This window comes from Triturus cristatus, chromosome 12 (genome assembly GCF_964204655.1).
Source record: "Triturus cristatus chromosome 12, aTriCri1.1, whole genome shotgun sequence".
Lineage (NCBI taxonomy): Eukaryota > Metazoa > Chordata > Amphibia > Caudata > Salamandridae > Triturus > Triturus cristatus.
Window position 1 is genome coordinate 30,480,740 of NC_140595.1, and position 13,052 is coordinate 30,493,791.

The following is a 13,052-nucleotide window of genomic DNA, read 5'->3' on the forward strand; positions in this document are numbered from 1 at the left end:
TGACTAACGCATCCCATTGTTTTGATAATATTGCTCTGAAACGAAGCCATAAAACGACACCACCAATCATGTCTTGGAAAAGTTCAGCGAGAAAAATATATATCCAATTCGAATCTGCGGATCTTGCACGGGGCGCCTGCAGGAAGGGACCTGTCGTCTCGAGATGCGCGGCTCTGTGGGTCTCCTTGCAGCAGTGTGTGTGAGATGGATGCGCCGTGGCAGCCGCAGTATGCTTGTCTGACGCACGCGGCGTCTTGTGAGGATTAAAAAGCGTGTGCAGCAGATCGCTGGCTACGCATGAGCTTTCCAGGAAGAGGCAGCAGCAGCGCTGCATGATGCTACAGTGCCGGCTAATGCCAGGGCCCCCTCCCTCTCCCTCCGATACCGGAAGAGAAGGCTGGAAGGTTTGGGACGTGCCACATGCAAAAACGTTTGATTATAATTTGGCAACGACATAGAAAAAGGCTTAAAATGAGAAAGAATGTGGTCCCAAGATCGACCTTTTTTATATGTAAATGGACATGGCATCAACAGGGGTTACTGTGTTACATAAAAGGGGTTTTGATAAGGAATAGAGAAAGGGTAATGCGTGATCAGGCACAACAGTAGCAATCACATTGTATGGAGAGTGCCCATTGATAGAACAGCATCAGATAGTAATTTCAGTAGACACTGTGCGTATAGGGGCTAACGAAACAAGAACAAAAGAGGCGCGAGTAAAAAAGAAACAGAGAGGGCGGAGCGAGTGAGTAGCCGGGTGAGCGAGGACAGAAGCGCGCGCGCTCTTGGAAAAGCAGTCTGCTCTTTTTCGAAGCACATACTCGTGCTTGTGGCACGCCCCTGCACGCTCCTGCAACGTGTATGCCGCCACAAGCACGAGTATGTGCTGCGAAAAAGAGCTGAACGACGGCTAAAGCTCTCCTAAGCAGCGCATGCGCGCTGCGTAGGCGAGACCTAAAAAAGTGGCTTAGTGCGCCACCGTAGCGTCACAAAAAGTGTGACTAATACCCAACCATGTGGCAAGGTGGGAATTCCGCAGACTCGTTGGAGTCAAACCAGTCATGTGATACTGTAGCAAGGCCTACACCAGGGCTCATGACAGGAAGAACACAAGGAACTACTGTAAAATGATGTCTCCCCAGTGTTTTAAACTTCACTGCTTGGGAGAAGTGATATGGAATTTGACGGCCGCAATTTGTGTTGCTATGAATGTGAGCGAGACTTGAGGCGTCTTCCTGAGGCCACGCCCCTTAACTGTATCCTTCTTCCTACAGGCTCCGTGAACTCGCCCCTCACTGACCCGTCAATCATCCTACTGACAGTCGGCATATTCATGTTTGTCGTCACCTTCTTCGGCTGCATGGGGGCGCTGCGGGACATGCAAATCCTGCTGAAAATTGTAAGTCTGAAGATTCACTGATGAAACATTTTGAGACTGAGCAGAGACTTCAAGTTGGGCCAGCCCGGCTGTAAGATGATAGACCCCAGTGCTTTGTTGTTTGCATCCTCAGGCCTCCATCTAGGTTTATTGTGATGTTTCTGCAGGCTCACACCTGAGCCGGTCAATACAGCTCACACAAGTCACTCAAGCCATTCACGGAAACATGTGCTGCCCACACACGAGACTGACCCTGTCCCAGCTCCCACACCTCCCCAGTGGTTTAGAATCACCCCTATGTTCTGAAATCTCACTTTTTCCCTACAGGCCCCTGTGCCCTTGATGGAGGAAAGCATCAGATCTTGTTCTGAAGTTAGGTATTATAACAAGATCTGAGGTGTATGATGAATTTATAATTTGTAAAAAATAAATAAATAACTAAAAATGCGAGCAGGTGCCCACAGTTTTCCATACCAGACCACCACCAAAGCTGCCAACTGCGAGCGCTTCCGAAAACAGGGCGCGCCGTTTCTTGATTCCACCTTACACTTCATGTCTCCATGCCACTTTTCCAGGTTGTTTTTCATCCCCGCCTTTTCCATTGTCATTGTTTTCCTATTTTTCTCTTCTTTTCTCCTATCTCTGTCTTTCTATCTTGGTCTGGGGCAACGTCTGTCGATGAAAAATAAGTCCTGGTCCCCAAAAATGAGTGCTCGTGTCCAGAGTGTGGAACCACCAGTACAAATTAAGGGGCATGTACATCTCATCTTAATCTTCATTCAGAAACCAACAACAAAAAACAATAAAAAATGCTAGAGTTTGTTGTTGAAAAACAAAAAAGTGAATTCCCCATACCCTGGGAGTTTTCTCCCAGGATGTAGGGGGAATCATTTTTTTGGGTTCACGTGGTAATGGACAGAAAAAAAGGAACATCACATTGTCTGCTCTAAATAGGGCAAGCAGTCTAATGTTCGACTCCGGTAGTCCCTACTCTATCAGGCTGTCAGAGTTTTCCGAATGTATGATGGTATTCCGCAAGCCTGAATCACGCTGTGCCTTCACGGCACCGTCATTAGAACAAACGTGTTTTTAGTATGCATTTGTTCAGCACGCAAGGCGTTATAACAACTTGCCTTAAGGTGGCGATGGATCTTGGAATAGGTTAATTTACTATTCCAACTCCAGTCTGTGCAACAGTAGGAAAGGTGCTGGACTTTAAATCCAACCCCATCCCCTAAAACAAGTCGTTATAACGAATTGTGTGATGAAAGAATGCGTACTAAAGAAGCGTTCAATATATTGCCGGCGCTGTGAAGGCACAGCGGGATTACGGCTTCGTTCTAATTGACTTTTCCTGAGTTTTCCCACGGCGGAGCAAGCCAGGGCACCGCCACTGTAAAACTGGCAGTCCTGCGACTCAAAATAGAGCGGGTGGACCGAGGGTTTGGGGGACATCAAGTTTGTGGCAGAGCACCTTTCCACCAACTCTAAATCAGGCCATTTCTCTTTAATAAAATTAACATTTTCCGTTTCTGCTTTAGGAAACTCCTCATTGTACCCTGTAGTTTTTTCCTGCTTGAGGTAAAAAGCCAAAACTGCTGACTCTGCACTTGTTTGCCTCTTCTCTCCTCAGTTTGTTGGCTTGATGCTCATCATCCTCAGCCTTCAGATCCTGGCAGCCGTGCTTGGATTCATTTTCTCCAGCAAGGTAAGCCTGTTGTCGGCTCTTCTTTTACATTCAGGTGCGGCAGCATGGTCCCTTCAGGCTCCCACTCCCCCAAAATGAGGGACCATGAAACATAGCAATCTTAAGAGTGCATCTAGACTGGGCAAATATATTTTAATGTACACTGTGGCTCAGGGCTTTGGTGTAAAGTTTTTCATAGGAACCCACTGCTCATGTGGTCGAATGCCGATTACTAACAGTGCCTAGTCTTAATTCTACCACACGCAATGCATCTTTTATCCTGCACCCTACACTTCCTGTCTCTTTATCTCATGAATATCAAGGCCGCCTGGTCTTTATTTCACCTCACACCTCTTTCATCCACCTCCTCTCTTCCAGTCTCTTTAATCTCATGAATACCAAGGCAGCCTAGTCTTGATTCCACCCCATGCCTCTTTCTTCTACCCCCAGTACGTCCTGTCTTTTTACCTCATGAACATCGAGGCGCTGTAGTCTTGATTCCACCTCATGCTCTTTCTTCCTCCACCCTACACTTCCTGTCTCTTTAGCTCATGAACACTGAGGCTCCCTGGTCTTGATTCCACCTCATGCCTCTTTCTTCCACCCCATACACTTCCTGTCTCTTTAGCTCATGAATACTAAGGCTGCCTGGTCTTGATTCCACCTCATGCCTCTTTCTTCCACTGTTCTACACTTCCTGTCTCTTTTTCTCATGAACACAAAAGCTCCCTTGGTTGATTCCACCTCTTGTCTCTTTCTTCACCCCCTACACTTCCTGTCTCTTTATCTCATGAACACTCACGCTTCTTAGTCTTGAATCTACTTCAAGGCTATTTCTTCCACCACCCTTCACTTACTGTCCCTTTATCTCACTCTAATGGGTTCTTTTTCATCCCCTCTTTGTCACTTTGTTACACTTTTGATATCTTACTCTTGCTCCTTCTTTCTCCCTTGGGCACTGTTTACTTTTTCTTTCTCATGTTTCTGTGGTTCGCTCTTTTGCTCTGGATTAGGTTTGATGATGAACTATAAGTCACGGTCCCCAAACATTAGTGATAGTGCCACTACCTGTAACAACCAGCATAAATTAGGCATTGGCTTGACTCAACTTGTCTCTACACCACTGCTTATCTGTAATGACATCATCAGGTAGCATTGCCAGTTGATGACATCACAAACAGACAGTGAAATTGAATAAGGTAGTGTTTGCGCTGGGGATTTTTGGACTCTTTTTGCATCCAAGTTCAACTTAAGTGTACAATCACTTTTGAGAATCTGACTTTATGTGATGATTCAGTTTGTTTAATGGTCAATGCACTTATCAGGTGCTGGAGAAGACAGCGTCGGTGATGGTCAGAGCCATATCACGGTACCGCGAGGACCTCGATCTGCAGAATTTCATCGATTATGTCCAAAAAAAGGTAGGAGGGCGCAAACTCAGTGATATTCTCTATGGATCTGGGTCAATGTTGCTTCAACGTGATCTTTTGCTGATTTGATTTGTGATTGACTGCGGGCCATCAGGACAACTCAATGGTATATTTCACTTGATTTTAGGATAACGACTCCAATAAAAAGCAAAGTATTCAGAACTCTGGTAAGGCATGCATGCACCTGCAGAAAACACAATGCTGACGTGGATGCCACCATTATTAAGAGCTAGTCTGATAGCTCATTGGCTGAGGACCCATACTGTTATGTTAAAGGGTATAGCAGAGCATTTGCCAATTACATGGCTGTTTGGTGTTGTATGGGGTATTGTTGTAGACGCCATCTGCTTGACCTTACAATCGTCTGCTGGTCTCCAGGGTTTGATTGTTCTGTGTTAAAGCTTGACCTCACAATCGTCTGCTGGTCTCCAGGGTTTGATTGTTCTTTTTTTTTTTTTTAAATATTTTTTTATTGATGCAATTTAGATGTTACATAATACATTAGACAGAACCATATATTATCAACAATTAAACAGATGCTAAATCTTCAAGAGGCACCAAAGCCCGGTAAGAACATATCAAAACATGAGACGGGGAGGCATTATGTACATACATTCGAAAATCCAATACAATATACATCAAACTCTTGGTCTTCCAGCAATCCAGTCAGAGATTGGAGACCATATCTTTTTACCGATGTCCTGTTTTTTCCTCCCTTTCTGAGCATATAAAGAAATTTCAATGTTATATATAGCCAATAATCTAGATAACCATAGCTGGAAAGAAGGGGCATTTACATCTTTCCACCCTGAGGTAATTAATATCCGAAGTACTGCTACAGTTAAAAAGACCAAAGCTTCCTCAGATTTCCCAAGTTTTAAACTATTATCTAGACCCAATATCATCAACGAGGAGGACCATTCAACCCTTCGACCAAGCACCTCCACCCAAAATTTCGCTATCTCTCCCTGAATAGCTAATAACGAGCTACAGTTATAAAACATTGCATCTGGGGCACCTGTCATCATCTTTAACCCCCCACCTAAAAAGCTTTGCTGGAGTGAAATATAAATCAAACAGGGTTTTATAATGCTGGGCCCTAAAATTCGTAGAGCGAAAGATTTTTTTATTTAAATAGAGTGCCTTATCGAGATCCACATCGGGGTTATCCAGTTTCCGTACAAGAGTATTCTCCATTTTCTCGATATCGCTCTGTAAAGCATCCAGCAACGACAAATAGACATTTTTAATTCTTATACCCCCTGTTACCAACATATCAATCAGAGGAACTTTTAACACTGTTGGCCATCTGATTCTTAAAACTTTAATGACACTGGCCAGCTGAACATAGGAGAGCCAGTGACTTGAAGGGATGGCAGCTCTACTCTGCAGTGCTTCGAAGCCGATCAGCCCATCTGCCCCCACTATATCACCTAATGTGCTGATTCCATGCTCCTGCCAGATCCAGGGTTGGATTGTTCTATGTTAAAGCTTGACTTTACATTCATTTGCTGGTCTCCTGTGTTTGATTTTTCTGTGTTAAAGCTTGACCTTACATTCGTCTGCTGGTCTCCAGGGTTGGTTTGTTCTGTGTTAAAGCTGGATCTTACATTCATCTGCTGGTCTCCAGGGTTTGATTGCTCTGTGTTAAAGCTTGACGAACAAGTTACTTACCTTCGGTAACGATACATCTGTAAGAAACATTAGTTAGTTAGATTCCTTACCTTAGAATATCCCCAGGCGTCAGGCTGGATCCGGAAAGATTTTTCGTCACAAATACCCTTGCGCATCGCTAGGCGTCGTCTGCGGCTCCGCGTCCGTTGTCGGCGTCGTGATCGCCAGGATGACGTCGTTGGAGTACTTAGACGTCGCCCTCACCCGCTGACGTCAGTTCTTTAACATAGCTTTCCGCGCAAGGAACACAGAGCCATGCAAGAGACCGACACTGGTGCCATGAATCTAGGGCCCTGAAAGGGATGACCTTAACCCTAGATATCAGTTCGCAGAGCGGGGAGGATGGGTGGGGCGGTAAGGAATCTAACTAACTAATGTTTCTTACAGATGTATCATTACCGAAGGTAAGTAACTTGTTCATCTGAAAGAAACACGTTAGTTCGATTCATTACCTTAAAATAGATACCCCAGCAATACCAACCCTGGTGGTGGGTCTGCGAACCAAGATCACACCTGGAAGTCCTGGAGAACGGAACGGCCAAAGAAGCCGTCTATCCGGACTTGGCTGTCCAGGCAGTAATGCTTGGCAAACGTATGCAGCGAAGCCCACGTTGCTGCCTGACAAATGTCCTGCAGAGGGACTCCCCGTCCCAGGGCAGTGGTAGCCGCAGTGGCCCGGGTGGAATGGGCTCTCAGCCCCACATGAGGATCCTTCTTAGCCAAGCTTGACCTTACATTTGTCTGCTGGTCTCCAGGGTTGGATTGTTCTGCGTTAAAGCTTGACCTTACATTCGTCTGCTGGTCTCCAGGGTTGGATTGTTCTGCGTTAAAGCTTGACCTTACAATCGTCTGCTGGTCTCCAGGGTTGGATTGTTCTGCGTTAAAGCTTGACCTTACAATCGTCTGCTGGTCTCCAGGGTTTGGATTGTTCTGCGTTAAAGCTTGACCTTACTTTCATCTGCTGGTCTCCAGGGTTGGATTGTTCTGTGTTAAAGCTTGACCTTACTTTCATCTGCTGGTCTCCAGGGTTGGATTGTTCTGGGTTAAAGCTTGACCTTACATTCATCTGCTGGTCTCCGGGGTTTGATTGTTCTGGGTTAAAGCTTGACCTTACTTTCATCTGCTGGTCTCCGGGGTTTGATTGTTCTGGGTTAAAGCTTGACCTTACATTCATCTCCTGGTCTCCAGGGTTTGAATGTTCCGTGTTAAAGCTTGAACATTACATTCATCTGCTGGTCTCCAGGGTCTGATTGTTCTGCGTTAAAGCTTGATCATACAATCGTCTGCTGGTCTCCAGGGTTTGATTGTTCTGCGTTAAAGCTTGAACATACATTCATCTGCTGGTCTCCAGGGTCTGATTGTTCTGTGTTAAAGCTGGACCTTACATTCATCTGCTGGTCTCCAGGGTTGGATTGTTCTGTGTTAAAGCTTGACCTTACAATCGTCTGCTGGTCTCCAGGGTCTGATTGTTCTGCGTTAAAGCTTGACCTTACAATCGTCTGCTGGTCTCCAGGGTCTGATTGTTCTGTGTTAAAGCTTGATCATACATTCATCTGCTGGTCTCCAGGGTTGGATTGTTCTGTGTTAAAGCTTGACCTTACAATCGTCTGCTGGTCTCCAGGGTCTGATTGTTCTGCGTTAAAGCTTGACCTTACAATCGTCTGCTGGTCTCCAGGGTCTGATTGTTCTGTGTTAAAGCTTGAACATACATTCATCTGCTGGTCTCCTGTGTTTGACTGTTCTGTGTTAAAGCTTGACCTTACATTCATCTACTGGTCTCCAGGGTTTGATTGTTGTGTTACTGATTGACTTTAAGATTATCTGTCGGTCTGCAGGGTAGGAGTGTTGTCTGTTAAAGTTTGATCTTACAACCATCTACTGTTCTCCGGGGATTGATTGTTCTGAGTTAGTGTACACGGAAGGACTATAATGATGGGTGGCCTATATTTACATGGCAGAGTTGGGTGCCTGGTGACAACCAGCGCTTGCAGAGTTTTGGAAATCCAGGTTGTTGTAAAGTGTGCTAGCTGTGATGGAGTTCTAAAGTATGATGCCAGTATCGCACATTAGGCTGCAGATGCGGGCTCTTTGAACCTGAGGATGGTCACAAGCAGGGCACAATGAAACCAGGGGTCTTTCCAGGTGGTAGGTGTCCAGTTTGTGTCGTAGGAAGGTCAGTCCAAAGCCCGGAATGACCTGGTGGGCGAAGCAGATGGTCACTCCTCAGAGTTGGTTCGTGGAAGGTTCTCATGGGACGCGAGTGTTGAGGAGGCAGATTGTCCTTGTGACAGAGTTGGAACCGGAAGGAGGATTAGAGAGCAGGTGTAGATGTTGCCTCCAACCTCTTACTTTAGCTTTCACACAATATTTATGAGTGTATTTGCCTGTTTATGGTTCACAAAGCGCCTCGTGTCAATTGAACAGCATCAGAGACCCTGCAATTAGCTGTTCTTTCTTTCAGTTTGAGTGCTGTGGGGTGACCTCCTACACCGACTGGTCCCAGAATGTCTACTTTGCCTGTAACGACTTGAACCCAAGCCTGGAGCGCTGTGCCGTGCCCTACTCCTGCTGCCTCAGGCCCAAGACACAGGTGAGCAGAAGGACAGGATGGGAGAAAAGGATGAGCAAAGCAATTACTTTAGGGTGTGTGAGTGTGTGTGTGTGAGTGTGTGTATGTGTGTGCCTGTGCGTGTGAGTGTGTGCCTGTGTGTGTGTCCGTGTCTGAATCTGAGTGATTGTGTGTTTGTGTGCCTGTGTGAATGCATCTCTCTCTCTCTGGATCTGTCTTTCATCAGTGGTTGCATGTGTGTTATTAGACTGCCTACCTTTGTGTGCCAATACCTATATGTGCGTGACATGTCACCTGACCATGTGTGTACCACCTGCTTGCTTGTCCCTATCTCTCCTTAATCATGTTTGTTTTATTTGTGTCTATTTAATAATAGCAGCATGTGCCTGTTCCTTACGATGCCTGTGTCCTTGTGTGTACCTTTGTGCCTCTCTTTGTCCATGCCTTTGTGTTTGTATGTGCCTGTACCGGTCTCTCTTTGACCATGGCTGTGTGTCTGCCTACGTCTCTCTCTGCCTATACCTCTGAGTGTTTGTGCTTAACACTCTCTCTCTCTCCATCCATGCCTGTGTATCTGTATATATTTGTCTCTTTCTCTTCATGGCTCTGTCTGTGTGTGTATCTCTCTTTCTACCTCTCTAAAAGTGAGTGTTTCTCTACCCAATCCCAGGCCGATCATGTGTGCTTTTGTGTCAGATCACACATACCGCTCTTAGTGCTCCACTTACTCCCTTCTCCCAGTCCCAGCCTCTCAACCTCACCCACAGAAAGAGGAGGAGGTGCACGCCTGCATTCCAGTTTGTTGCAGTTTTATTCAGTGCGAACTTTGCCTAAGGGGCGTTAGAGTGTTATACACGAGCACCACTTTACATTACTTAAGGCCAGATTAATGTTTTTTAGGCACTGGGGGATTCAGTGATTTGCCCAGAATCGCAACATGTGGAGCCGACACTAAGGGCCTGATTACAATGTCGGGCAGAAAGTCTCTGACCAGCGGTTGGAGGCTTTCCGCCCTGATATGGTAGGTTTAAAGTCCGACCGTCGTATTAGGATGACGGCAGTCGGAGTTTAAACCTGCAAGGGGATTCCGACGTGGTTCCAACGGGCTCCCGTCGGTCATTCCGGAAACACTTCATTATCCCTTAAGGACAGCGTTTCTGCCGTGGGGATTATGATGGCACTTTCTGACAGCAGTTCCATGTCGGCCTTTCTAACATGGAACTGCAGACAGAAAGTGTCTTTGGGGGTACCTAGTAGGGCCTCCATCCTTCACCGGCCTCCGCATACTGCCCTGGGGGGCACCACCTCAACATCCCTGCACCGTGTGGTAGACACCGTGAGGTCCTGCCACACGTGCAGGAATGTTTAGAAACTTCAATTTTTTAATGGGAGCTTGTGCTGTGGGCGTTTTTAGCCCGCTGCACAAGCTCCCATTGAAAAACTGAAGTTTCCGACCGCAGTATGTGTGGTCGCATCCTACTTGGGTTGTAGGAACCGCCGACCTATGGTCGGGCCGTCCGACATCGTAATCAGGGCCTGACACTCAAACCCAGTTCCCAAGTCATCCACTCTGGCCATTAGGCCACATCTCCTCCCTCTGGGCCGCTCAGTTCTACCACTCAAATCTCCTGAGAGCCCAAGCCTTGTTTCAGTATTCCTAATTTGCATATTCTCTCCGCTCCCCCACACCCCAGATTATCATCAACACCATGTGTGGCTACGAGACACAGAACGTGAGGCCCTGGCAAGCGGCAGAGCGTATCAACGTGGACGGCTGCCTTGAGAATATGGTGGCCTGGGGCAAGGGAAACCTGCTGATGGTGGCTGGAGTAGCACTGGGCCTGGTCTTCCTGGAGGTAAAGGAGTGAAACAGAGAATGTATAGGCTTCCATGACTGCTTCCATGCCTGCTTGCATGCTGCATGAATGTTTGCATGACCGCTTGCATGGATTCTTGTGGACCCGCTTGAGTGAGCTCATCTCTCATGCCTAAGCCTCATGTCCTAATGGGCATCACTATAAATGGTGCTGTCGGAGTAGAGGGTTGGGAATCCGCAGCACAGACAGAGGGGGTGTGACCTGGTACTTAGCCCATGGGTTTAGGCTTGGAAGAACTGACAACCCTTGAATGGAGGCTGCACTCACTGGTCTGTACTCTTTGACGCAGAGTCCCTTAGCTTGTCCCTTAACCTCCTAGTCTGATGGTTCTCTTTCTTCCAGCACCACCAGAGCTCCCTTAACCCCCTAAATCTAATGTCTCTCTCTTCCAGACCCAACAAGAGATCCCTTAACCCCCTAAGTCTAATGTTTCTCTCTCTTTCAGGCCCTACGAGGGCACACTTAACCCCCTAAATCTAATGTGTCTCTTCCAGACCCTAAAAAACCTGTCTGATATCTCTCTCTCTTCCAGGCACTAAGAGAGCTCCCTTAACTTCAGTCTGATGTCTCTCTCTCTCTCCCTCCCTTCAATGTCCTATGAGAGGTCTCTTCACCTCCTACTTCTGATATCTCTCTCTTCAAGGGCCTACGAGAGCTCCCTTAAAATTCTAGGTCTGATTTCTTGCTCTCTTCCAAGTCCCAAGAGAGCACCCTTAACCTCCTAAATCTAATGTCTCTCTCTTCCAGGCCCTACAAGGGTTTCCTTAACCCCTAAGTCTAATGTCTCTCTCTTCCAGGCCCTACGAGAGCTCCCTTATCCTCCTAAGTCTGATGTCTCTCTCTTCCAAGCCCCACAAGACCTCCCTTAACTTACTAAGTCTAATGTCTCTCTCTTTCCCAGGCACCACGAGAGCTCCCTTAACCTCCTAAGTCTGATGTCTCTCTTCCAGGCTGTAGGAAAGTAGGATCTGCTTCTTATGGTTACCCCCACTTTTTGCTAAATGTAATACTGTTCTTGAATAGTCTGACTGGGATGCTGCTAATCAGGACCCCAGTCTATCTGCTTTCTCCTTAAACTGTTATGTTATCTACTTAGGTACACTCCATATTGGATACTGGGGTACCCTTGTCAGTCCCTAGTATATGGTATCCATGTACCCAGGGCATAGGTACCTCAGAGGCCTCCCTTGGGCTGAAGCATGTATTATGACACCCATGGGAGGTCATGCAAAATGGAACTGCAGGCCTGCCATTGCATTGCTGTGTAAGTTGGTGCATGCACCACTTACTTAAGATATAGGTTTACTATATCTAAGAGTCACTGCACTTAAAACTTATAAGTCACCCCTATAACAGGCCTTTACAATTCTAAGGGCAGGGTGCTTGGTTCTAAGTGAGAGGGTGCCACTGCATAAGCAGAACACCCCTACAGCCTACGGAGTCCATTCTCCCGGGTTGTCAGTGAAGCAGCCATATACGACATATAGAGGGGCATTACTCGACTGTGTGATGACCAACTCTAAAACGGCTGAAACTAACCCTATCGTGTTTGGTGTCAAACATGTTGGAATTGTACCCCCACACTGATAACTGGTGTGGGAGGTATGATTCCACCCCTCAGAAGCGAGCTTCGTTGGGTCCCTGGTGTTCCCGGTACGAGCCTTCTAGTCCCGGGCAGCACAAAATAGTTGCTGCCGACCAGAGACACAATTCTGCCCTCCTGCTGCTGTGCCAAGGTCTAATCGGGCAAGGCAGAACAATAGGCATCCTGTCACAGGGAGGTGTGACCACCTCCCAGACAGGATGTAGTGTATTAGGGCTGGGTTGGTGCGCTTGCCAGTGACTGAAAGTCTGCATGAGGGGCACATTTGGTATGCCAGTGCAAAGTCCAGTTCAAACAAGTCCTGGGAGCCGTGGGCTCCTGCACTGGCGCAAAACTGGACAAAGGACATGGGAGTAACCTCCCCACTGTCCAGACCCTCCCCTGGGAGGGTCCCCTGAATCTTGCCAACCATCTTCAGTGGGTACTTAATGGCTTACATGGCTGTAGGACCCTAGATTCGACGTGGACAAGAGCCTGAACAAGAAACCACTACACTTTGACCGTGTGTACACTATGGACTTCGCTGGACTTCGTTTGGCCCCGACTTCGTCTCCCTCTCAGTCTGTAGCATTGTCTGTGCCCGTGCACCATACAGGATCCACGTAGGACCTCTGGAGCATCAAGGACAACGGAAGATAATCTCCCTTGGAGTGAAGGAGTCACTCGCCTGCATTCACAGGCACCTCAACACTGTTGACTGGTCTGCTGATCCCGAGCTCTTATGGACTCCGAAGGGTCCAGCAGCACAGGAGGTGGGTTTCTACATCCCTCAGGGTTTGAGCTGGCCGCTTACCGAGTTTGAGGCCAGTATCCCTCGTGGGGGCTGCAATACCC

The 13,052-nt window shown here is 47.2% G+C and overlaps 1 protein-coding gene across 2 annotated transcripts in view; it reads left to right on the plus strand.

The window, feature by feature from the left end:
- LOC146772304 (tetraspanin-33-like) overlaps nucleotides 1–13,052 on the plus strand; it is a 40,365-nt gene that overhangs the window by 20,915 nt on the left and 6,398 nt on the right. For both annotated transcript variants that reach the window (XM_085636862.1, XM_085636861.1), the window contains exons 3-7: nucleotides 1,275–1,399; nucleotides 3,012–3,086; nucleotides 4,391–4,486; nucleotides 8,631–8,759; nucleotides 10,433–10,594. In XM_085636862.1, coding sequence (XP_085492988.1) covers nucleotides 1,275–1,399; nucleotides 3,012–3,086; nucleotides 4,391–4,486; nucleotides 8,631–8,759; nucleotides 10,433–10,594 — 587 coding nt within the window. The remainder of the gene's footprint in view (nucleotides 1–1,274; nucleotides 1,400–3,011; nucleotides 3,087–4,390; nucleotides 4,487–8,630; nucleotides 8,760–10,432; nucleotides 10,595–13,052) is intronic.